Source organism: Podarcis raffonei, chromosome 3 (assembly GCF_027172205.1).
Source record: "Podarcis raffonei isolate rPodRaf1 chromosome 3, rPodRaf1.pri, whole genome shotgun sequence".
Classification (NCBI taxonomy): Eukaryota; Metazoa; Chordata; class Lepidosauria; order Squamata; family Lacertidae; genus Podarcis; species Podarcis raffonei.
This window is the reverse complement of record NC_070604.1, coordinates 13,078,326-13,101,179: the sequence shown is the minus strand read 5'-3', so window position 1 is coordinate 13,101,179 and position 22,854 is coordinate 13,078,326. Positions and strand designations below refer to the sequence as shown.

Genomic DNA, 22,854 nt, shown 5'->3' with positions numbered 1-22,854 from the left:
GGTCAGTTCAAAATTACATGGGAAAGAAATTTTCACATAGTATGTATTACCCTAGTGCTTTTCAGCCTTGGGTCTCCAATTGTCATTTAATTACCTTCATCTCCAGCAGGCTTTGTTTGAACTGGATGATGAGAGTTGTAGTCCAACAACATCTGGGAATCTAAGGTTGAAGAAGAGTGCCCTAGAATTTAGTGGCACTTCAGTTCCTACGTGGTTCAGTGGATGAAGGGAATTATTTGGACAGATCTTGGATTGAAATCCCAGCTCAGCTATAAACCTGTTGGGTGACTATGCATTAGCTACTGCGGTTAAAATGGGAATTATAGGGACTTAGACTTGTCTCAGAGGGCTGTTGTAGGGATAAATGAGGTTCTGATTATACAGAATAGTGTGGCATTAAAATTGCTGTATAAATGATAGATTACGATAGTTGCTGATAATAACCTAAAATAATGGTTGGACTTCTGAAGAAGGGTTCATTTCTCCAGTGCCTTATAGGTTCTGATAAATCCCTGCCTTTGAGAAATTAACTACTAAATATAGAATTCATTCATTTTCCCGTGGGATTTTTCGTAAGTATAAAGGACTACCACATCACTTTCTTACCGCTCTCCGGCTTTTTCAGTGGAGCTTAAAAATGCATAAAGTAGAAGAAGCGAGTGACGACTTACAAGCAACACGGTCATTTCAGTGTGTGATAAGTTTTCTGGAAACAGATATTTAGAAGAAAGAGAGGCTGCACTTTTAAATATATAATAATATTTGGATAAAGGGAGGCAGTTATCAGTTGATTGACTAATGCACTGTATTGCAACTACTCTCTCTTGGGCTAGTTTGGTGGGGTGGAAGGGAGTATTGTATGGGCAATGCAAAGTATATCTGAAGGAGCGTCTCCTCCCCCATCATTCTGCCCGGACACTGAGGTCCAGCTCCGAGGGCCTTCTGGCGGTTCCCTCCCTGCGAGAAGCCAAGTTACAGGGAACCAGGCAGAGGGCCTTTTCGGTAGTGGCACCCGCCCTGTGGAACGCCCTCCCATCAGATGTCAAAGTGATAAACATCTACCTGACATTCAGAAGACATCTGAAGGCAGCCCTGTTCAGGGAAGTTTTTAATATGTGACATTTTAGTGTATTTTTCATCTTTGTTGGAAGCCGCCCAGAGTGGCTGGGGAAACCCAGCCAGATGGGCGGGGTACAAATAATAAATTATTATTATTATTATAAAGGGTTTGGGGAACCTGTTCTCCAGATGTTGTATCACAACACCCATTATCTCTGATAGCCCTGTTGTCTGTGGCTGATTGGGGTTGGAAGGCCTATCCCAGGGCTTATAGAACAAAGGTGGGATTTAGTAGAATTCATATGTGAGGCAAGTCATAGGCACTGAAGAAAAAAGTGGATGGATATTTCTCTTTCCCGCTCCTATAACAGAAATTTACACTATTGAATGAGGCAAAAGAACCTTGGAACTATGTTCTTCAGAAGCATCTGAGGTCCTGCACATATCTTAGAATCCTTCGGGTTTCTTGGAGTATTTTTGTAACACTTTTATGTAGTTTAAAGACCAGGTTGTCTGTGAAAGAGTTGAGATTAAGCAATGCTCCACACATTAATTCAACTCAATTTCTCTGTATCAGCTGAAATGTACATATTTTTAGTTTAGTGATGACAAGCGAATCAACTGTATGTTTCAGTGTATCACTAAATGATACTTGGTATTCAGAAAAACGATTGCATCTTAATTTTAAGGCAATATTTTACAGCACAAAAGCCCAACTTCCATTCTGTAAATCTTGCGAACTCAAGGTCATTTCACCTTATAAACAGAAATCATCACTCTGATGGCAATGGAAAACAGAAAATTAATCAATTTTATTTCTTTTTAAAAACCAGAAAATAAATTAGATACAGGTGTCAGGGAGTAGTATATGCAGCTGAACTTAATTTAACAAATGTCTGCAGTGCACTAAAAATGCATGGTTTATGTGCAACAATGAGTGTTTTGGAAGCAGAATATTAGGGAAATTAGCATTCTGTGTACCAAAGCAGTTCCTACGTATAGCCAGCATAGTAACATTTAATATGTAAAAATATCAAAAGGTAATTCAATTTAACTCCCTGTTACCCTTTCTTTAAGTTAATATGGGTGGGCCTTATTGCATGAATTGACTGATAAGATTTATAAACATAGCCCTTAGCAATCTCTCTTGTCATTTTATTTTTTTGTTATTCACATCAACATAGTGCAATAGCGCCTTCCTTAAAATTCATACCATTCATGCCATGATTGACAGGGTACAGCTTCATTATGCAGTTTGCTAGATGGACCAATTATGGCTATGAATACACAAATGGGGTGAATGAAAGGAACACGTAATTGATTCTCAGCTTGGTGTGTTAGTTCGTTAACCATTTTAATGCAGTGCACTCACTTCTAAAAAGCACCAAATGAGTGAAAGTTGTTTGTACTTTTTCTGTTTGTTTGAAAATTCATTAATGCTAATACTTTTCCTGAATACTTGGGAAAGTGAAAAACAGAATATTTGTAAATTGCATCAGTGCCCTCCACATTCATTTTGTGTCAGACGTACACTTTTCAATTTATACTTATGTAAACGAAAGTCATTTTTTCTTCCATTGCTGCCATTCCCTTGTCTGCGGCCTATTCTTCCCCTTTGGTAGGAATCATTACCCTCTGTAAACATTTTTCAGAATTTGCTCCCAAAGATTTATTGACTGGTGTAAATAATGAAAAAGCCAAATGCAACAATTCTAATTTGCCTTAAACAACAACAACTCTTATGATGTAATTGATGAGGCAGAATACTATAGACAGTTTCATTTTTCACAGGCCCTCAGGGGACTGCTTCCGAAAAGTTGATTAAATCTGCAAATTGCATTAATTTCCACTGTTGTCTGAGCTGTGACATGAATGTTTTAAATATATGTCATACTCCCAATATGGCTGAGACCATGTGTGCCTCATTTATGCACAGTGAAAATGAAACAAGATATAAACATTTTCCTGTATAGCCACTCATTTTGGCCTGCAAGCCAGTTTTAAATCTTGCAGCAGTTGGGTTTTTAAGGCTGTTCGGTTTCACAGAAAGCAACAAATGAAACAAAAGGACCCACATTTATTTCTCTTGGATGTAATCATATGTGAATATTAATATCAGTTTTTTGTCCCCGCACCCCTCTTCCAATGTCTCTTTATGCCACATGTGACCAATATATTCCTATATTCAGGCACATGGATATCTGCTTCTTCTTTGCCGATCACTCGTAGCCAAGTAAGATTGTCTTCCATAAACACGGTTTTAATAAGTTTTAATTCCTGCATGTGGCGCAGCTGTGCCATAGAGTGGCTGCAAAATAACACCCTCAGACGATGTTTCTGTGCGCCAGCCATGTTGGCACTCTCTTAGCAAAGTTGGGCCACCAAGTGCTTATCACTGTCGTAGTCTAGAAGGAAGGGACATCCTTCTAGACAAGAATTTCAGTCAGGGCCTGTAACACTGTTAGGTCAATAGCCTAAATATGAGCCAACGGAAAGTTCAGTCAGCCTAACAAAGCCTGACCTTAGCTGAGAGGTCTAACCACAAGCAACTAATGCTTTCTTGTACAGACGACGGCCATTTCATGCACGGGTTCTGTTCCTGACCCCAGTGCATGTTGGAGCATGTATAAGCAAGTTCTGCCCCTTTTTTACCCTGCCCCTGTTCTGCACCCCATTTCACCACCTTCTGGGTCCTCAAGGACTCGCACATTGAGCGGTTGCACGGCAACTGGATGCACCTAAAATGGCTGCCACCATTTTATCTAACAGCGGTCATTTGTATCTAACAAATGACCGCTGTATTCATTCAAGGTAACAGTTCAGATTTACTGAGAACTAAGCTGTCTGCATCTTATCATTTGTATGAAAATGCAGCAATATTATATTCATAGCCATTCTTATTTTTTTATATTTGTATTACATGTTTAAAATACTTTACCTCTGACCTTTCTCTGTATTGCTTGATGACCCATTCTGCCCTACAGGCAAGTATGTGGAGAGGGTTAATTGAGAAGTGAATTGACTCATCTTTTTCTCATATGTGATAATTAAGTGTGACATTGCCTTTTCAGGTGTTTTCTGGTTTTTCCTTTCCCTCTGTATCTGTGGTTTATTTTTCTACGTTTAAATTTATTCTTATTTGTTTACACTCAACATTTTAAGTGTATTTTATATGTGCTTATTTCAATAACTTTTAAAAAACAAAGAAACAAACAAACCTGTGCTAGTTTGTGAACTGCCGGTGTTATGTACTGAAGTTCTCACCCTGGGCCAGCAGGGGGATACTGTAGATAGTTTTCACTCAGGTCCACGTCAGTTATTTTAGGCGGGAAACCCTGGGTTGTTGTTGCTACAATGTTGATAGCTGGCTGCCTATAAAAGCAGGCCGGCTGAGCTGTTTGCGGTTCAGTTTCTGTAGCAGCTTACAAAATAAAGAGCTGCTTTGGAGAAATCGCTGTGTCGTCTGCCATGTCTACCCACTATTCTACAGCCACCAGGCAATGGAATATAAGATTGAGCTTTAAAGCTGGTGCCCACATCTCACAACTTCTGTTGTTCTGCTTCTCTCTCAGATATGATTTCCTCTTATCATGAAGGAGATTGTTTGAATGACTCTTTATTCCTTCATGTTGATGGTAGTTCTTCCTTGTTGTCAACAAATTTGTTGGTAAAAGTAAAGGCGAGTTACATCCACATGAGCATTATGGTTTTGATTCTTTTCTCAGCCTGCTTGTGGACACCTCCCCTCTTTCACAGTAGACATTTATTAAACCTTGAAATTTCAGAACTACAGATCTTCGACAAAGTTAGGGCCATCAATATTGTTGTCTTGTTTTCTTTCTAAGCTTGCAGACTGTGGGCAGTACTGGGATAAATCTTCAAATATTGGCACAATAGAACTGGAGCATTTGGTCCTATGGGGTGTGGTTTCAGCTGTTATGAATGCAGTATTTGTTCAGATTTGCTGGAAATACATTTTTCAAATAAGGTGAACAACTGGAGTCAACACAACACTGAGAGCCAGTGTGGTGTACTGGTTAGGAGCGGTAGATTTGTAATCTGGGGAACCGGGTTCGCGTCTCCGCTCCTCCAGACGCAACTGCTGGGTGACCTTGGGCTAGTCACACTTCTCTGAAGTCTCTCAGCCTCACTCACCTCACAGAGTGTTCGTTGTGGGGTAGGAGGGGAAAGGAGAATGTTAGCTGTTTTGAGACTCCTTCGGGTTGTGAAAAAGCGGGATATCAAATCCAAACTCCTCTTCTTCTTCTACAACATAGAGTTACAGTGTAGCCTGTTCCTGTTCAGCTGCACTAATTCTCAAGACAGTTGCACCTCCCAGTTTCCCATGCCCTCTTTCCAAGAATCAGCTAGCTTTCTATGACGGTTGAACATGTTTAGTCCTCACCAGGCTGTTTTCGAACCTTCCCATTAGTGCCTCCCCTCCATACTTCTGTCAATTTTGTAGTTTCTCCAATTCTGCTGATTCCTCCTTGTTTTATGTGGATGGGTCTGTTTGGGCAACATAATGGCTGCTTACCGGGTAATTGGGTGGGTGTGTTTATTTTAATCCTGGCCAATCTGGTATGTATATGCTAACTTTTCCTTCTAGGGCACTGCAATCATTGTCTTTGCTGTGGTTCAATCATGGTTGCCATTTTCGGAGCCAGAAAGCATTTTCCTCCAGACAGATTGGCCTTGTCTGGAGGTTTTCCCTTCCCCATAGCAATAGTCACAACATTGGGGGATAAGGCATTGGGTGGAATCCTTCTAATCTAACATCATGCAGAAGGTGAAGAGGTGTGGCAAATGGGCCATAGAGCTTCCTTCAATGGCTTCGGAGGGTCATCTATGTAAAGCTGTGGCTTGCGGAGGACCCATTAACTTTGGGCTTGACCATGTCGTGCGACAGCCCTGCACCAAGGGGCTGTGAGGGATTTACATCCAGTGCCTAAGCCAGATCCAACCTACAACTGGAATCAATAAAGTTGTGGCCAATTTTTTAATCCCACTGTGAGTGGGTCCACAAGAACTCATACTGCAGAGAATCAGCTCACTATTCATTTCATAGGGCTTGCTAGGCAATACATTTTTCCTAGCTTTGAGGATGTCTTCTCCCTCATTAGTATAGAGAGTGTTTCAATACTTGTTTACATTCCTTGCTGGCATTGTGATCCTCACAGGTTATCACAAATGGCAGCATGCAGACAGCAGGGGACATGAATACAAACAACAAATACGTGCCATGCTTGATGAACGTCTGAGCCCGCTGCTGTGTGCTGGGATTGTTCTTCCCATTAATTATGCTCTTCTCTCCAAATCAAGATCACTGCACTTTTACTGCTTTATGTTGCACCGTGACTTTAAAGGGGAGAGGGAACTGTAGTGTTTCCTTGTGTGTGCCTGTGTGTTCCTTTTGTGTATGAATAATTATGTTGTAGCTGCCTTTCCTATTTAGTCTGGCAATGAGGTCTTTGTAATTTACAAACTCCTTTACTTAGGGGAGTCAATAGTTCTTGCTTTATCTGTTTCTCTGGCAACAACTTTCCACAGCAAATGGTGAAACATACACTACTGCCTTCTTTGTTCCTTGCTACAAAGATCGAATTTCTCTGGACCACAATATCCCACTGCTAGATTTTCCACTGGTAGCCACAAATAACCATTGCAGTGAAGTAGTGTTGGATTTAGATCTGGCAGTCTTGGGTTCAAATCTCTACTTCAAACACAAAACTTAGAAGGTGGCCTTGGATCAGTCACACTCAAGTGTTGTCTACGGTGTGGTCCGTGTCTTGTGCTCTTTGGCAGAAGGATTGAATTAAAAATGTATTTACTTAATATTATTTCTAATACACAATACATATTAATGACGTGTTTTCCTTAATTCTGCCTGGATGGGCGCTTGGGAGCAAGGTACGCTTTGAGAAAAAAAGACTGTCTTGCAGAGCCAACACTGTGCATTTTTAAGATATATTTTCACCTCTCCAATATGGTTTCTAATGAACATATTCATGTACCACCCTGAGAAACGCTTTTATGCCACATATATGTTACTCTTATCCCATTTTTAAAAGAATGTATTCTTAAAACACTTTTCATACAGACACTATTATCTAGCATTTTGTTATTTTCTATTCACAGTTCTTTTTTCTTTCTTCACTGGTGTTTGCAATTTTACCTAATTTGTTCTCATTGCCTAATTTTCACCTGTGTTTTAGTCACTTGCCAAGAGCATTATTGGATGCCTTAGATGAAAGTAAAACTAATGCAGCTGCCTGAACTGTTTTCCTTTCCCCTTCTTTCACTTGCTCTCTTTCTCCCTTCCTCTCCACTTTCAATGCTATATTTATTAACCTTTAGCGACAATTTGCTTGTTTCACATGTACGTTAGAACATTTTCTCTTCCCTTGCTAATTGCGTAACTCTTTGTGGGCATTTTACAATTCTCTGACTTTGTGTCAGTGTTCTGTAGAAAGTACTTAAACTTTTCAGGGTTTTAAAATTTGGCTTTAAAAGAGATGTTTGATGCAGCCTTTTCCTTTATAATTCAATGGGAGCCTGGGGAAGGACAGCCCCATATCTTTCTAGTCCATGTTTGCCTTGCAGTACATCCTAGGTGACTGCTGTTTCTGAAAAGCGTGTTCTCATTCATAGAGAGCATGTGTTGCGGTGGGGTCTGACAGGCCACCCCTCTGTTTCTGGGCAGGTTAGTTTGGATGACCATCTGCAGTGATTGGGCGGTTGGGTTGCTGGGCGAATTTTGGTGTTGCCATTTAGGGGGTTAGACCAAAGGTTATAAAATTAAGTCACGCAGCACTGACTGGGCTCTTTTGCTGCATGCATCGGATCACCCTCCCTAATTTAGGGCTCTTGGTTGACCTTGTTATGCCTGTCATGGAGTCGCCTGCTTTTGGGGCAGGGGCCTGGTAGGAATTTTGTCCAATTGGCTGATTGGCTGGTGCCATTTGGTTTTTGCCTACTGAATAGCAAATCGTCACAACTTGTAAGGTTGCGGTTAGGCATTGGTTTAAAAATTGGTTGGTGGAGGGGTAAGGATTGGCGGTGCCTGCCCCTCCAATGCTACTGCTGCAAGGGAATTCCGTTAAAGGAATCCAGGGGCTTACCATGCTTTCGTCCATACCCCTGAATGGGGCTTAGGGCCGTGCAAGCCCCCGGGAGCATGCGGGGGGGGGGTGAGGGTCTGGTGCCCGGCTCCATGTTCTCCCCGATATTGTTTTCCCTTACTGGCTTTCGCTGGAATCCGGAAGTCAGTTCTGTCCTGCGGTGGGGGACAGATAGTCGGAACCAATGCCTAAGGAACCACTCACATTTATGTATTTTAATAAAGTTGTGGCCAAAATCATGCCAAAAACCTTAGATTAAAAATATGTGTGAATTGTGAATTGTTTAGGGGTGGCTGGGGGGACCTCGACACGCAACAAATGTGGCCCTAGCCTATTGTTCAGTGTATGTATCTCAGCTCTGTCCCAACTTGCTAATTTCCTTCTGTTTTTTTGATATGTGGATGAATGGCCTCTGTTTTCTGAAGGTTACACTAGTCTCCCTCACACTGCAAACTACAGGCTCTTAAGACATTCTTGCTGTTTGGATTTTGGGCAGTCTATAAGGGCATATTTTCTTTCCCATTACAGCTCAACACTTGTCTCTAATTGCAAAACTCATTATTACAGTGGAGATTAAGGTTATGTGATGATCACATGCCTACACTCTCCAAATTTCTTTCTGGTGTTTGGCATATCAGAATTTTTTTTTAAAAAACTGTTTTTTTTAGCTTAGCTTAGAATATAAACCTTGATGTATGTTAGAAACAGCTGTATTACTAGAGGAATCGCTCTCCAATGCATGGCCCATATTGATGGCACACTCACTGTCAAAGGCTGCTGGCCTGATTCTGATTGGAAAAACAATAAAACAGTTGTACCGATTCAAGGACAAATGCAGCAACCTGAACCAGCACACTTCCCGTTGCTGCAGTCTGTTACATCAGTGCAAATGTTTAGTAATTAGTAGCCTTGTTTGCAGCTCTGAAGCCACCATGTAATGTGTGCATATTAATGGAGTGTTTGGACACTGTTAATTATGAATGATGTATTACTTTTGCTGGTCTAGTGCACCAATAAAATGCCAAGCTTGTCTGTTGTAGCACGTTGTGGTGCTGAGTACTTAATGCTGATGAGAAGACCCTACTGCTGTAGCCTACTTATATGGAATATTCAAGCATTTAGCAGAATTAATAAAATGAAGCTTCTCTGTGTTAGGCATTGAGGGGGGGGGCTGTAACCATAAAAAAAACAACATTTCACATGCATAGAAATTTGGTTTTACACAGTTCACAGAGCAAGCTGTTATGGTCAAATACTGTAAACAGCTGTAATGAAAGGGTTTCAAGAATGAAATGTGGAAACAGATATTTCTCCATGTTTATTCCACCGGCAACTGTTCTGAGTTTATTATTGTGCTGCATAAAATACACATGGAATATAATGCTTAGCCTAGCTGAAGGGTAAAGCCAATGTCCCTGTTTTGATCACTAGTTGTCATCCTTCTTGTCACCTGCCAAGTGTTAAGTGTCAACTTCAGATTTCAGTTTTTGGGAACAATTTTAACAGGCTTTGCTGTTACGTAGTGTAGATGTAATAATGAAACCAAATAATGCAGTTTTGTTCCTATAACTAGAGGAAATAACTATGATTAAAAAGGAAAGGTTGATATTTCTCATAATTTGTGCTTCTCAGTGTGATTTTTTACAGCAGTTAGAAAGTTTAGCTGTGTAAATCTGGTTTGTGCCAAGCACACAGAATTTACTGACGATATGAATTCCCTAGTGGGAGTTGCCCATTGGCAGTCAATTGAATCTTAACATTTGTTGATCTACAAAGAAAATTGAAGAATTTAAATGTGGTTTCAGTCTGGCAGGCTTGGGAGAGCCTGGGAATACTCCTTAATGCTAGGCAGTAAGTTTTGGTGGCAGCCATGTTGTAAAAATTGAAAGTTGTTGGGTATTTTTTTAAGGGTGAAATATCATCTATAATTATGACTGCTGGTACACACTTGTAGAACAAGAGAGGAAGAGGAAGTACCCACTGAAAATATAGTTAATGATAATGGAATTGAAGATGAGAGAGGCTGTGGCTGGAAAACATATTTGCTTTTGTAGGTATGTTCTAGGTCACCAGAGTCAGACCCAATAGAAATATTCCTTTGGCACCATAGCAGGCACAAAACATTCTTCCTTGTATAACCTTGGACTGGCTCCACATTGGTTTGCTGATAGATAAACTGCATTGTGTGAAATCTTAATTACCAATTTCACCTCTGGCATGCATGTTCTGATGGGAGACAGGGAAGCATCAATGTGATTAGGGCAAATCACACGTATCTAACAGTCTGAACTTTACTGAGGTAATGTGGAGCTATGTTCAGGCAGGGGAGGGGGAAAGCATTTTACAGGTGTCAGCCATGCCACCACAGTAACATGGGCACAGGAAAGTTAGGGAAGCAGAGAAGAATATCAGGATTTGCACATGTAAAAGGGAATTTTTTAATGTGTGACATTTTAGTGTATTTTTGGTCTCTGTGGAAGCTGCCCAGAGTGGCTGGGGAAACCCAGCCAGATGGGCGGGGTACAAATAATAAATTATTATTATAATAAAAGCCAGTCAGTACAAAGAAGGTCCAGATAAATGAGCAAAATAATGAAAGAGAAAGTTGATTCTTATGTCATAGCTTAAATGTTTCAGTAAGTACTGTCTGCTAATTTGGGGACATAAAAAGGACAGCCTCATTCTTGCATTGTTCCTGAGTTCTTTTTAACTTCAATGTCCTGAATTAAATGTTGCCTTTATAGCTATCATTTATTTGTTTTCTATGCTGTATCAGTGTCTTCTGCCTTAGCCCTATAGATTTAGAAGATCATCTTTTAACATTTTGTATGATCCTATTGAAGATCTGATAACATTAACTTGATTTTTTAATTATTCTTGCAGATGTCATTCATACTGTGGGCCCTATAGCAAGAGGACATATTAGTGATAGCCATAAGGAAGACTTGGCAAATTGCTATAAGTCCTCCCTGAAATTGGCCAAAGAGAACCTCATCAGATCCATTGTAAGTACTTTGCAATATTTATCATTTGTTGTTTGTCTTCGGGAATGATGCATTGACAGCCTTCCACAAATCTTGAAAACAGTCAATATTTGCTATATGTTGCATTGTGGCATTGTAGGAATTAATGGAAGAATATTGCATGTAAAATAAGAGCCTTTGAAAGGCCATGACATTCAACACACTGCGCTGCTAAAATCCAGACCTAAACATATATGCTGCTGAAATTTTGGGTTCATTAACTCTTTATTTAAAAATCCTACTCAAGCATGTTCATTTCTATTCATGTGCCAAGCATCCCTACTTGCCCTACTAGCTAGTTCTGTTTGGAACTATCCCTGTTTTTGTGTAAGTCACTACATTATCCCATTGTTGTTGTTTTTATTAACTACCACAAGCTATTGTGATGGACACTAACATAATATGTCTTTTAAGAGTCTTTCTTTCTTTAAATATAAAATTTTATTTAAAACAAAGATAAAACAACTACACACAGTCAGAGAATCAACTCCGACCACTGGATTTAATTATTAATGACAATTGTTTCCTCAGACTCAAAACCAGTGTTTTCTATAAAACCATTCCTCTTACTACACTGTCTAAGGCTACAATTCTGTATACTTGAGAGGGAGTAAATGCTACTAATTCAATAGGGCTTACATCTGAGCAAACATATATTGGATTGCACTGTTTGTTCACACATGATTCCAGATAAGAGGATTATATGTACTGGTAATTATTCTAATCAACAAACTTTTTCTGTATATATTTTTTTATGTTGAAGGCACTAGCTGTAATATTATTTTTTATGTGGATGCTAACAGCAGCCTATCACCAGCTTCTGGTGAATGTTTTTGACAAGCAGGTTATTCTTGGATAGTGACACAATGTTCACCTGTTGCACAGATTCTGCATTTGGTAACCTACAATGATGCACACATTTTCAGGATATATCTCTTGTAAGCATCCATGTGACCCAGCACTTTCTCAGTGTTAATGAGCAGACTTGGTTTCTGCAAAAACACCAAACATAAAAGCCCACACCATTCTCTATCATCACCATGTTGCAGTGGATATCCAAGCTTTTCTACACTGACTTCTTCAGTTTCCAGAGTGGTTTAACAATCAATGCCTCTTCACGGGGCACTCTGAGAATTGTAGCTTTGTGAAGGGCACTAGAGGCTTCCTAACAACTCCCAGAATTCTTAACAAACTACAGCTCCCAGAATTCTTCAGGGGAAGCCACGAATACTTAAAGTGATATGGTAGTGCTTTACATGCATGGTCTGAATGTGGTCTAGCTCAGTCCCCTGCGTGATTCAGAAAATCCAGAGTTATCTACTGCAATTATTAAGTTTGCAGATGACACCACCACGATGGGTTTAATAACAGGTGGAGACGAATCAGCGTATAGAGGGGAGGTCCAAAAAATATCTACATGGTGCCTAGGGAACAACTTGTACCTTAATATTAGCAAGACAAAGGAGATGGTGTTGGACTTTCGGAGGAAGAGAGGAGAACAAGCCCCGCTGTACATCGGGGAGGGGTGTGTGGAGAGAGTCTCTTCCTTTAAATTCCTACGAGTTTATCTCAGTGAAGACCTTACTTGGAAAATAAATACAACCTAGGTGGTTAATAAAGCCCAACAGAGACTCCATCTCCCCAAAGTATTGTGGAATAACATTTGATGATCTCCTTCTACCGGTCAACAATAGAAAGTGTCCTTTCATACTGCATCATGGTGTGGTACTCTGGTTTGACATCATCTGGTAGGAAGTGCCTACAGAGGGTGGTGAATACAGTGCAAGATATTATGGGCTGTCCCGTGAATCCGCTGGATGAAACAGCGGAAGAATGTTGCCTCAGGAGAGTGAGGAAAATTCTCAGGGATGATTCACATCCTGGCCAGCACTTTCTTGATCTCCTGCCCTCAGGCAGAAGATATAGAAGCATGATTAGTTGCAACAACAGGGTAAAGAACGCCTTCTATCCGTGGGCTGTTAGGCTGTTGAATGAAAAGATAGCAACAGGACAACTGACTTTCGGGTTTGGTGGGTGTGCGTCAGTAAACGAGGGGAATTAAGACTAAGAGAGCTGCGTGGGGGGTGCTCGTGTAATCTCACTGCACACAAGTTGCACAAGTGACAATAAAGTATTTCAATATTTCAAGTTAGAGCATCCCTGACAGTTGTTGGTTCAGCCTCTCCAGTGGAGGAGAACCCATCACACCCCCACACTCCCGGTGCAGTTGGTTAACCCTACAGTTAAGAAGATTCTTCTAATGTTCAACTGAAATCTTCTCTCTCATTAGATCTATTCCCACCCTTTAGAACAGGAGGGTTTTGCCCTCTTCCATGTGGCAGCCCTGAAGAGTGCTATTATACTCAGTCTTCTCCAGGCTAAATATGATCTGTCCCTTCAACCTTTCTCATAGCATTTGTTTTACATATCCCTGATCTTTGTAACAATTTGTATACATCATCATCATCATCATCACAGCCTAGGACCCTCGTACCTACGGGACCGCCTCTCCTGGTATGCCCCACGGAGAGCCTCAAGTTCCATAAATAGCAACACCCTAGTGGTCCCGGGGCCTAAGGAAGTCAGATTAGCTTCAACCAGAGCCAGGGCCTTTTCAACACTGGCTCCGGCCTGGTGGAACGCTCTGCCTCAAGAGACCAGGGCCCTGCAGTATCTGATTTCTTTCCGCAGGGCCTGTAAGACAGAGTTGTTCTGCCTGGCCTTTGGCTTGGAGCCAAATTGATGCCCCCCCCTTCTTTTTTCTTTTTCCTTTTTCCTCCTGTGATGAGGTTGCATTTTAATATTTTATTGTTTCAATATTTTAATGTTGTATTTTAATCTTGTTTTTAAGTTGTATTCATTCAACTTGTTTTTATTATTGCTTGTTAAAAGTGCAGCACCCACAACTGGAGAGGGTACTCCCTTTAGCTTCCTGCTGTCCACTACATAGAAAGGTCATAGACAATATTGGCAAGATACTCGTTTGACTCAGTATAAAGGCAGCTTCCCATGTTCCACTAATAGTGAGGAAAAGGGGTAATTGATACAGGTGCATACATACCTTGACATGTGTACAGAGCATGCTAAAGGACCAGGGATCAGGTCAATGGCAACCTTGCAACTAGACTGAGTGAGGCAACTGATTTGGAGGAAGTCATGAAAAGGCATCAAATAGTTATTTAAATGTACTATTATTGTAATTTTACTGCCAGGATGTGGGAGAGGCTCTTTTTTATTATGTTGGCTGGCCTTGGTTTTCTATAAGTTGGCACTATTTGCCAAAGGTAGCAAAATACCATTGGTTCACCCTCAGGTCTTCTCCCCTTCTGCCCATTAGATGGCATCCTCTTTAAGTAGCAACTTTATTATTTTGGTCTGTTGCATCCAGTGTTTGCACCTTCAGGGGTGTGCGCACCTGTCCAGATAAACCAGAAGAGGAAATTAGAGAGCTCTGATTTAAAAGACTTCTTTTATATTTGCTGTAACTGCGTTTATATTGCCCTAAGTTTTTGTGAGATTTTACTTTTTACTTTGTAAACTGAGAGATAGCTTTGGAAAGAACAGTAGTTTATGAATCTTTAAATGATAAATTGCCTAGTTGGCCACCCGTCTGAATCCATTCAATGAAGAAGCAATACCAGCTGGCAAAACAAATTCATTTGCGAGCAACCTCCAAGGACTATGTGGAAATCTGCCATGTAACTGAGGCAATAACTTTAGTGGAGAAGACAACATTATGAATATGTTCACTGCTATTATGGATATGTTCACTGGCCTATTGCATTTAGCATGGTTTTAGAATTCATTGAGTGAGTGAGATATTATCTGCTCTCTCTCTCTCTGTCATTGTCGGAAGCCTACATTTCTGCTGTACTTGACGAAGTTCATATGGTCCCCTGAACCAGTGCTAATATAGAGAAACTTCTTAGTACATCAAGGCTTTCTTTCCTGTTTTCCTCCTTTCAGCCCCTGCATGTGGTTGACAGGTGCTCAAGCCGATGTGTCAGCTGAAGCCTGAGGTATTGTTAAACTGAAAATTTGAGAAGTACGCAGACAACAAGGGCTGAACATGAAACAAAAGGGATTATCTAAAATTCACAATGAAAACAGAATATAAAGTTAGCATTGTCTCTCTTTCATCCACAAAGCAGGCATTTGTCAAGACTGTTATGAAAATAGAAAAGTTTTATACACAGAAAATAACTGAGCTGTGAAAAACTGTCAGTCTTTTGTACAATATACGGTGTTAAAAAAAAATCTAAGCCTGGTCTTCACCATATTGGATGCAGTGATTTGTAACTCAGCATCTTGGGTTCCTCTGGACCATAAGGAGAGAAACTTAAGCACATACCTAACTCAGTTGTTAGAGCATGAGACTTTTACCTTGTGGTCCCTTCCAACTCTATGATTCTATGAGGACAAGTGACCCCTTCCTGAAAAACATATTCCCCCCGATGCATGCAAGTCAGATGCATTCAAGTCAAATGCAAGTTACACATGCAAGTCAAAATGTGTTCTTTTATAAACCACTCTACCTCTTACACGCCATTGTATCTAAAATTTCCATTGTGCTGGCTGGGTTGGATGGGTGTTGTAGGGCACAAGGTTTCCCAAGGATGCCTTGTATGGCTAAGGACTTTACCCACGTCTCACATTACATATAAATAGATCTTGACATTAAGCAGAGAGCAGGAAAAACAGGATAGTTATGTTCTTCCTTCACCATCATCAACAAAGAAGGAATGATAGCTACAGCCACTTAATAGCTGCTGACAGCATAACTGATAGGGTTTTAAGTTGGGTTCCTTTTTTGTTTGTGTAAAGAGCACATTAAGATAATTTGCAATGTGTTCTGTGTTCCTGCAGATAGTTTCTACCTTAATGTTCATGAGAACACTAGCTTGAAATTTTAATATTTGTACTGAACATTGTATGATCTCTCTGTGATGCTTTGCAATTATTAAGCCAGCTGAAAATGAGGTGGTGTATGGTGACAGGGTCCTTCACTATATTCGTTTGCCACCTCAATTGTTCGCCACTCAAATGAGTCTGCATTCTTACATTTTAATTCCCTTGTAGTCTCGAATTACATTATGGAACTGTCAAGTAAATTATATTTTCTTATACAGTTCCTCAGCTGAGAACGTTGCCATAGTAATGAGTTTCTAATCTAAAAAGCCTACAAGTCGGCTTTATTCTGTCACCTGACTTTTTTTGATGGAAACTTCCATCCGTCCTTCATGAGATTCACTTTGAAGGGAGCTGCCTCAGCTTCATATTCACCAGCTCTTAGGAGTATTTGAATGGAGACATGTTAGATCTTTATCCATATTCTCATTGATCTTGCATTCTAAAATATTTATCTTGCAGCCTGATCCCCAGCACATTTATTTGGAAGTCCCAGTGCGCCCCATAGGACCTACTTGCTATTAGGTTGATTCAGAATTGCAGTCTTAATTTCCCAGTCTTCCCCTTAAATATTTGTTGGGGGGGACCCCATTTCTGATACCAGCAAGATGTGAGGTTTTAGCAGTGATGACAGTTGTAATTAACGCTGCTGCATTATGTTTATATCTGATGACACTGTAGCAGCTGGTAGATTAATATCCAGGTTTGGTTGGGGTTTTTGGGGTGGGTGGGAATTGTGATGAGGAAAATAATATTAGAACTCTGGCAGTGGAGTTGAGGTTCCTGACAGTGAGGTTTTTTTTGATGTCTTGAGATGGAATATTTATGAGGGTTCTAAGAAGATAGACAGTAACGACGTGCCTTTCCTATTATGTTTGTACAGAGGACTTTTATACCATAATTCCCAGTTGTGCACTCTTACATTCTCCTGATATGAAAACAGAATTATGAAGCCCCATTGTTTGTGATGCAAGTAGGTTGGTATCCAATCCTCCATTATGGTTGAGGAGGTGGTGGGGAGTCTTTTGGGACTTTACATTTAGTTCAGTGAAAGCAACTTACGCCACCTCTTTGCTGGCATAACATTATGCCATCACTAAGAGTGAGATGGAGATCTGAGAGCCACAACCCTAATAATCCAATTTTTGGCTCTTGGTCCATGTAGCTGCACCAGTTTCATGGTTCCACTAGGATAAATGTGGTGCTATAATGGCATAGATCCATGACATTTTGCATTAGTAATAGTGGGATTTTGCATTAGTAATAGTGCAACAAATTGGACTATAAAACCATGATCTGCATTACAAAAAATGTTCATGCTGCTACATAAGAAGCAAGGTTTTTGAGTCAGTCATTAGTATTACTATATTCTAATGCCTTATGTTGCCATAGACTCCCATTGTAGCCAAGAGAGCTCTCAAATCTGTCGAACAAGCCAGTAAATGTTCAGCTGATGCTGAACAAATGTCTGCTACTTACATGGGATCATGCTCCTTCCTTCAAAATAACCTCTTTTAGTCACATGTCAGTCTGAGCATTCCATATGTCCACTCTCTGTCTGGGTCTTCAAAGCACATTGCATGAGACATAAGCAACCCCCCAAGCCTCAGTGTTTTTTTAATAATAATAATAATAATAATAATAATAATAATAATAATAATAATAATTTATTTATACTCCGCCCTCCCCAGCCAAGACCGGGCTCAGGGCAGCTAACAACCAATAATAAAAACAAGTTGATTAAAATACAATTTAAAAGATTAAGATACAACATTAAAACATTAGGATGCAGCCTCTTCACAGGAGGAGAAAGGAAAAAGAAAGAGGGGGAGGGAATCAAACTGATTGTAAGCCAAGGGCCAGGTGGAACAACTCTGTCTTACAGGCCCTGCGGAAAGAGATCAGATCCCGCAGGGCCCTGGTCTCATGAGGCAGAGCGTTCCACCAGGCTGGAGCCAGTGTTGAGAAGACCCTGGCTCTGGTTGAGGCTAATCTAACTTCCTTAGGGCCCAGGACCTCTAAGGTGTTGCTATATATGGACCTTAAGGTCCTCCATGGGGCATACCGGGAGAGGCGGTCCCGTAGGTACGAGGATCCTAGGCCGTGAACATATATTAAGCCGGTGGTTTTCAGCCAGTGTGCTATGGCACCCTGGGGTGCCTTGAATGATGGTCAGAGGTGCCAAGGGCAACACTGGCCTCTGTCCCTCTTTCCTTCCCTCCCTCCTCTGGTGCCCTCTTGCATCTCTGCCTCCCAAAGACTTGCCAAGCTGTTTATTGCAGCAGCCCTGGCTATTAGCTTTGCAGGCAAATGGTGCCTCTGAGAGGCACCTCTTTTGTGTGAGTTGGGGGGCAGCTCAGAGACCAGGGACAGTAGCAGCAGCTGCTCAGAGGACTCCCCAGGAGCAGGAGAGGAAAGGAGGCTGAGGGAACACTCCACAAGGGAGCGTGTTCGAAAAGGATGAGAGGCTGCCAGCTCTGCAGGCAAGGGGTGACATAACTGGGCTTCTGAGCCCCACAGGGGAGCCACAGAAAGAATGCAGTTGGTTAAGGGAGCCATGGACTCAAAAAGGTTGAAAACCTCTGTATTAAGCTATGACTTTCCTAACTCTATTGGACCAAAAGTGAGTGTTTTGAACTTCATTAAAATACCTTTTTGAAATTACTTCACCCTCCCCACAGGACATCTAGTGCACTTTTGTATTTTGCAAGTTGCAAACTGTAAACAAAAGTGGTTTTTATTTAAATACCCCAAAGAGAAATAGTTTAGAAAGGCACCCACAAGTAAAGCTTTGTCTTAACATATGACTGGAGCCTCCAGGAAATGTGAAACTGGGCAGGAGTTATATTACTAGTATAACAGGGAGAGAGAAACTTGCAGATCATACTGTGTGCATGTAAGTGCAGCAGGACTGGAATGTACCTATATTGCTTATTTATTTCAATTTGAAAACCCACTGAGTACTATAAGTATATATTCCCTTTAAAATACTTTGACACGTTGACAAAAAATAGGTACTGTTCTTTAGGGTGACATATCTTTTCAAATAATGCTTTTATGAACTGTAAGAAAAGAATATTGTCTTTCACGCCCAAGGAGAAGAGATCTCAGAGCATCCACTGCATGGCAAGTTGCCTTTAGAGAAGAGAACATCTGAATATTAGTTGCATCTTTGTGAGCATCTCTTTATTTAAACTTCAACAGGCCAAGAAAGAAAGAATAGAGATGGCGCAACTAGGACAGAAGTTGGATAGGTTTGTTTATTAAAAAAGGAAGAAGGGAAAGGGAAAAGAGGGATAAAGAGCTGTACCTCAGTGGTAGAGCATCTGCTTTGCAGACAAAGGTTAAATCTCTGGCTATTGCAGGTGGTGCAAGGGGAAGACTCTTGTATCATACCTGGACAGCTACTTCAACTAAATGCTTCAACTCAGCTAGATGGACCAATTGTCTGATTTCTGCTTAAGAAGCTGTCTTAGGTTGTGTGTGATAGCCTGGGAATCTGATTCAGAGGCTGAACCTGAAGAATCCCAGCCTGCACAGGAGTCCCCGCCTCCAGGGCTGGCTGAACTGGGGCAGGGCCTTGAATCTGAAAGGCTCCCACCTGCGCTGGATCCTCAGGAGCAGATACCAGCTGAATCCAATCTGGCTCCGGAGGTAATCGAGGACCCATTGCCTGCAGGTGCTCCTCTCCCAGCCCTGTCAGGGGAAGGTGAGGTTGCCTCTGGGTCCAGTAACCCTCCAGCCTCTCCTGAGCTGCAGAGGCTCAGGGCAGAGAGGCGGAGGGAACTAAGTTCTCTCAGGAGGAGTGCTCGCCTTAAGGCCAGGGGAGGCGAGTCACCTGTGGACCGGGACCGCCCCAGGCCTCAGAGGAGATAAAGGCCAGTCAGCCCAGTCCCAGGTTGCGGGAGCAACATCACTGGAAACCTGTTCCTGTCAGCACCCTGACCTGCTCTTCCGGAGTTCCTGACCACACCAGGCTCCTTGCCTTGGGCCCCGCTTCACCCGTGACGGACAGCCTCCGGACCCTTGAGCCAGGACTGGACTCAGACCACGCCGCACGGTAACCCCCCAGGACCAGCACATTGTGACTTGGTTCCATGTGTCTGAATATCTGAAGGAACATGTGCAAATGCACAGAGATGTTTGAGCTTCATCTGTGCTTCCTCTTTCCCATTTCTGAGCTGTTAGTGTAAACTTCCATCTCAGAGCACTTTTTTTTTTTTTTTGCATTTTCCATCCTTTCTATGAAGAAAAATGCTATGTATTTCATTTAACTGAAATGGGTTGCTTAGTGAAATGGAATTGTTTCTATAACCCATTAGATCCCACCCTTGCCAGCTAGATCTCAAATGCAGAAAGGTTTTCCTGCAACGTTATCAGTGACTGATGCATTTTTTGTTTTCAAAACAAAACTCAGGGCTGATATTTAAAATCAGAGCTAGTGCAAATCAGCCTTCCCCAATTTGGTGCCCTGCAGACCCTCTGTAGTACAAGGTCCAGCATTTGGAGGGCACCTGTTTGGGGAAATAAAGTGTAAATTATAGGGGGTGGGTGGTGGGGTGGTGGGAAGAAACCACTTTTCAAAGGAATGTAAGCTGGCTTCCAGAGTGTGCATCAAGAAGCAACATTGAGCCTATCTCAAATGAGTTTTACTTCAGTTTACCTCAGATGCTGAAACAAAAAGCAAGGAGCCTAAATTGGACAACTTAACTGTTCAAGAAATGCGGCCAGGAAATAGATGAGAATATTCTTTCTTCTCCCCTTTCACTGCAAAGATGGAAAGAAGAAAATGTGAAGGGAACTGCCCACTTTCTCTTTGTCACCAACTCCTCCTGCAACAGTGACAGAAGGAAAAGCTGCCCATAGGCAGACTAACATAGATATTACTAACAGAAGATATGTTGTCGTTTCATTTCTTAGGGTGAAAGCGGAGCCTTCCTTTCAGCTGTGGGGGTGCTAGAAAAAGTGGGGAAATGGTCACATGCAGAAAACAAAGGTGGTCTGTGTGTTTTGAAACAGAATTATTTATATTATTATATGTATTATTATTATTGCCAGCATGGCTGGAAGTGTAGTTGAAGTATGTAAAGAAGCTTCAGGTGGAAAAGACGGACCAAAATGGATCTGCTTTGCAATTTTCTTAATCCTTCACTATAGTTTCTCTAGCTTTAGGAAGGTTCCAAAGAGACTCACTAAAGTTACGGGCCTAAATAAACTTTCAGCTCTTTCCCCATAAGCTAAATAACCCTTCCTGTTCTAAAATGAAGCATACCCTGTATTCTGTCACTTGTTGCTGTTCTGAAAAATAACAGGGTTCTTGGGGACTAATGGTTGTGTTCTCTTGCGCAGTTTATTTCCCCAGCAGCTCATTTGAAACCCCTGAATTTTAAGGGGGCAAAAAAGAACCCACAGGAAGTTTGACCTACTAAGCATATTCTGAAAAGAGAATGTCAGGGAACTGCCATCAGAGCCAGAGGGAGAGGGAGGGCTCCAGAGGGATTTCGGAGAGCGTCCCGGGAGGGAGAGAAGCAGCCCATCTTCTGGGGAAGGAAATCAGCGTAGCACCAGTGGAGAAGGGGGGCAGATGGGGGAATCGGCGAGGTGGCTCCATGACTCCTCGCTGGAGACCAGCGGGGAGAGCACTGGTCCTCCGCTGCCCACACCATCCTTGCGCAGAAGGCTTCCACGCAGGGAGAGTAGGTGGCGACTAGGCGTCAAAGAGCTTCTTTGCTGGAAGAAGTTCAAGAAACGCCCACTGAGGGATTCTGCCAGCGATTGAGACAGCCACGGGTGAGTGGCTGTCCGGACAGAAAGAGTTCACCCAAGTAACCCAGCCAGGTGTGGCGCCGATTTACGTACGAGCAACCCCTAGAACCATTACAGCAATCCGTCAGTCTCTGACGTTGCTTGTGCGCAGCCCCGGAGAGGCAGCACGATGAGCCAAACAGGGACAGCCGAGAGACGGAGCCACCAGCTGCGGTGCGGAGTCTGGTCGAGAGGAACCGAGACTTGGAGCAGCATGTAGCTATCCTGACGGCGCGGCTGGACGAAAGACGGACTCAGGATGCACAGGTCAGACCCACCCCCATCGCAAGGAAGGTACCGGGCCTGGTACACAAGTTTGGTGGGAAGCCCCAAGACTACAATGCTTTCCGAACGGAAATACAGTATGCTTTGGAACTGCAGAAAGACGACTTTGCTGATGACGGGGAGAGGGTGGCTTACATTGTGGGGCATCTGCAGAATGGGGCGCGCGAATGGATCAGGCCCCTAATGGCGACGCAAAATGATGCCTTGAAGGACCTTAAGAAATTCTTCCAGGCAATGGATGCGATGTACTCCAGCAAGGTGCAGCAAAGTGTGACTCGGCGGGAACTGATGGGGTGCAAGCAGGGGAGCCAGTCCGTCAGAGACTACTGGTCGCGTTTTGCGATGTTAGTCCACCGGCTCGGGTGGGATCTGAACTCTGAACCGGTACAAATGCTGTTTGAGGAGGGTCTGTCCCCTGCAGTGAAGGACGAGTTGTCACGCGCGCCCCGACCACGGTCGCTGGATGAGCTCACAAAGGCTGTGCTTGCGATCGGCGTATGCCAGGAAGCACGGGCTCAGGAGAAGCGGGAAATGAGAGGGGAACGTTTCCATGACTACTGCATTCCTGAGCCAGGTGTGGCGCCGATTTACGCACGAGCAACCCCTAGAACCATTACAGAGAAGATTTATTGTTGGGTTTACTCAGAGATTAT

The 22,854-nt window shown here is 42.2% G+C and overlaps 1 protein-coding gene across 2 annotated transcripts in view; it reads left to right on the top strand.

The window, feature by feature from the left end:
• The window catches only part of MACROD2 (mono-ADP ribosylhydrolase 2), a 974,476-nt gene that overhangs the window by 477,520 nt on the left and 474,102 nt on the right, over positions 1-22,854 (top strand). For both annotated transcript variants that reach the window (XM_053380605.1, XM_053380604.1), the window contains exon 6: positions 11,064-11,185. In XM_053380605.1, coding sequence (XP_053236580.1) covers positions 11,064-11,185 — 122 coding nt within the window. The remainder of the gene's footprint in view (positions 1-11,063; positions 11,186-22,854) is intronic.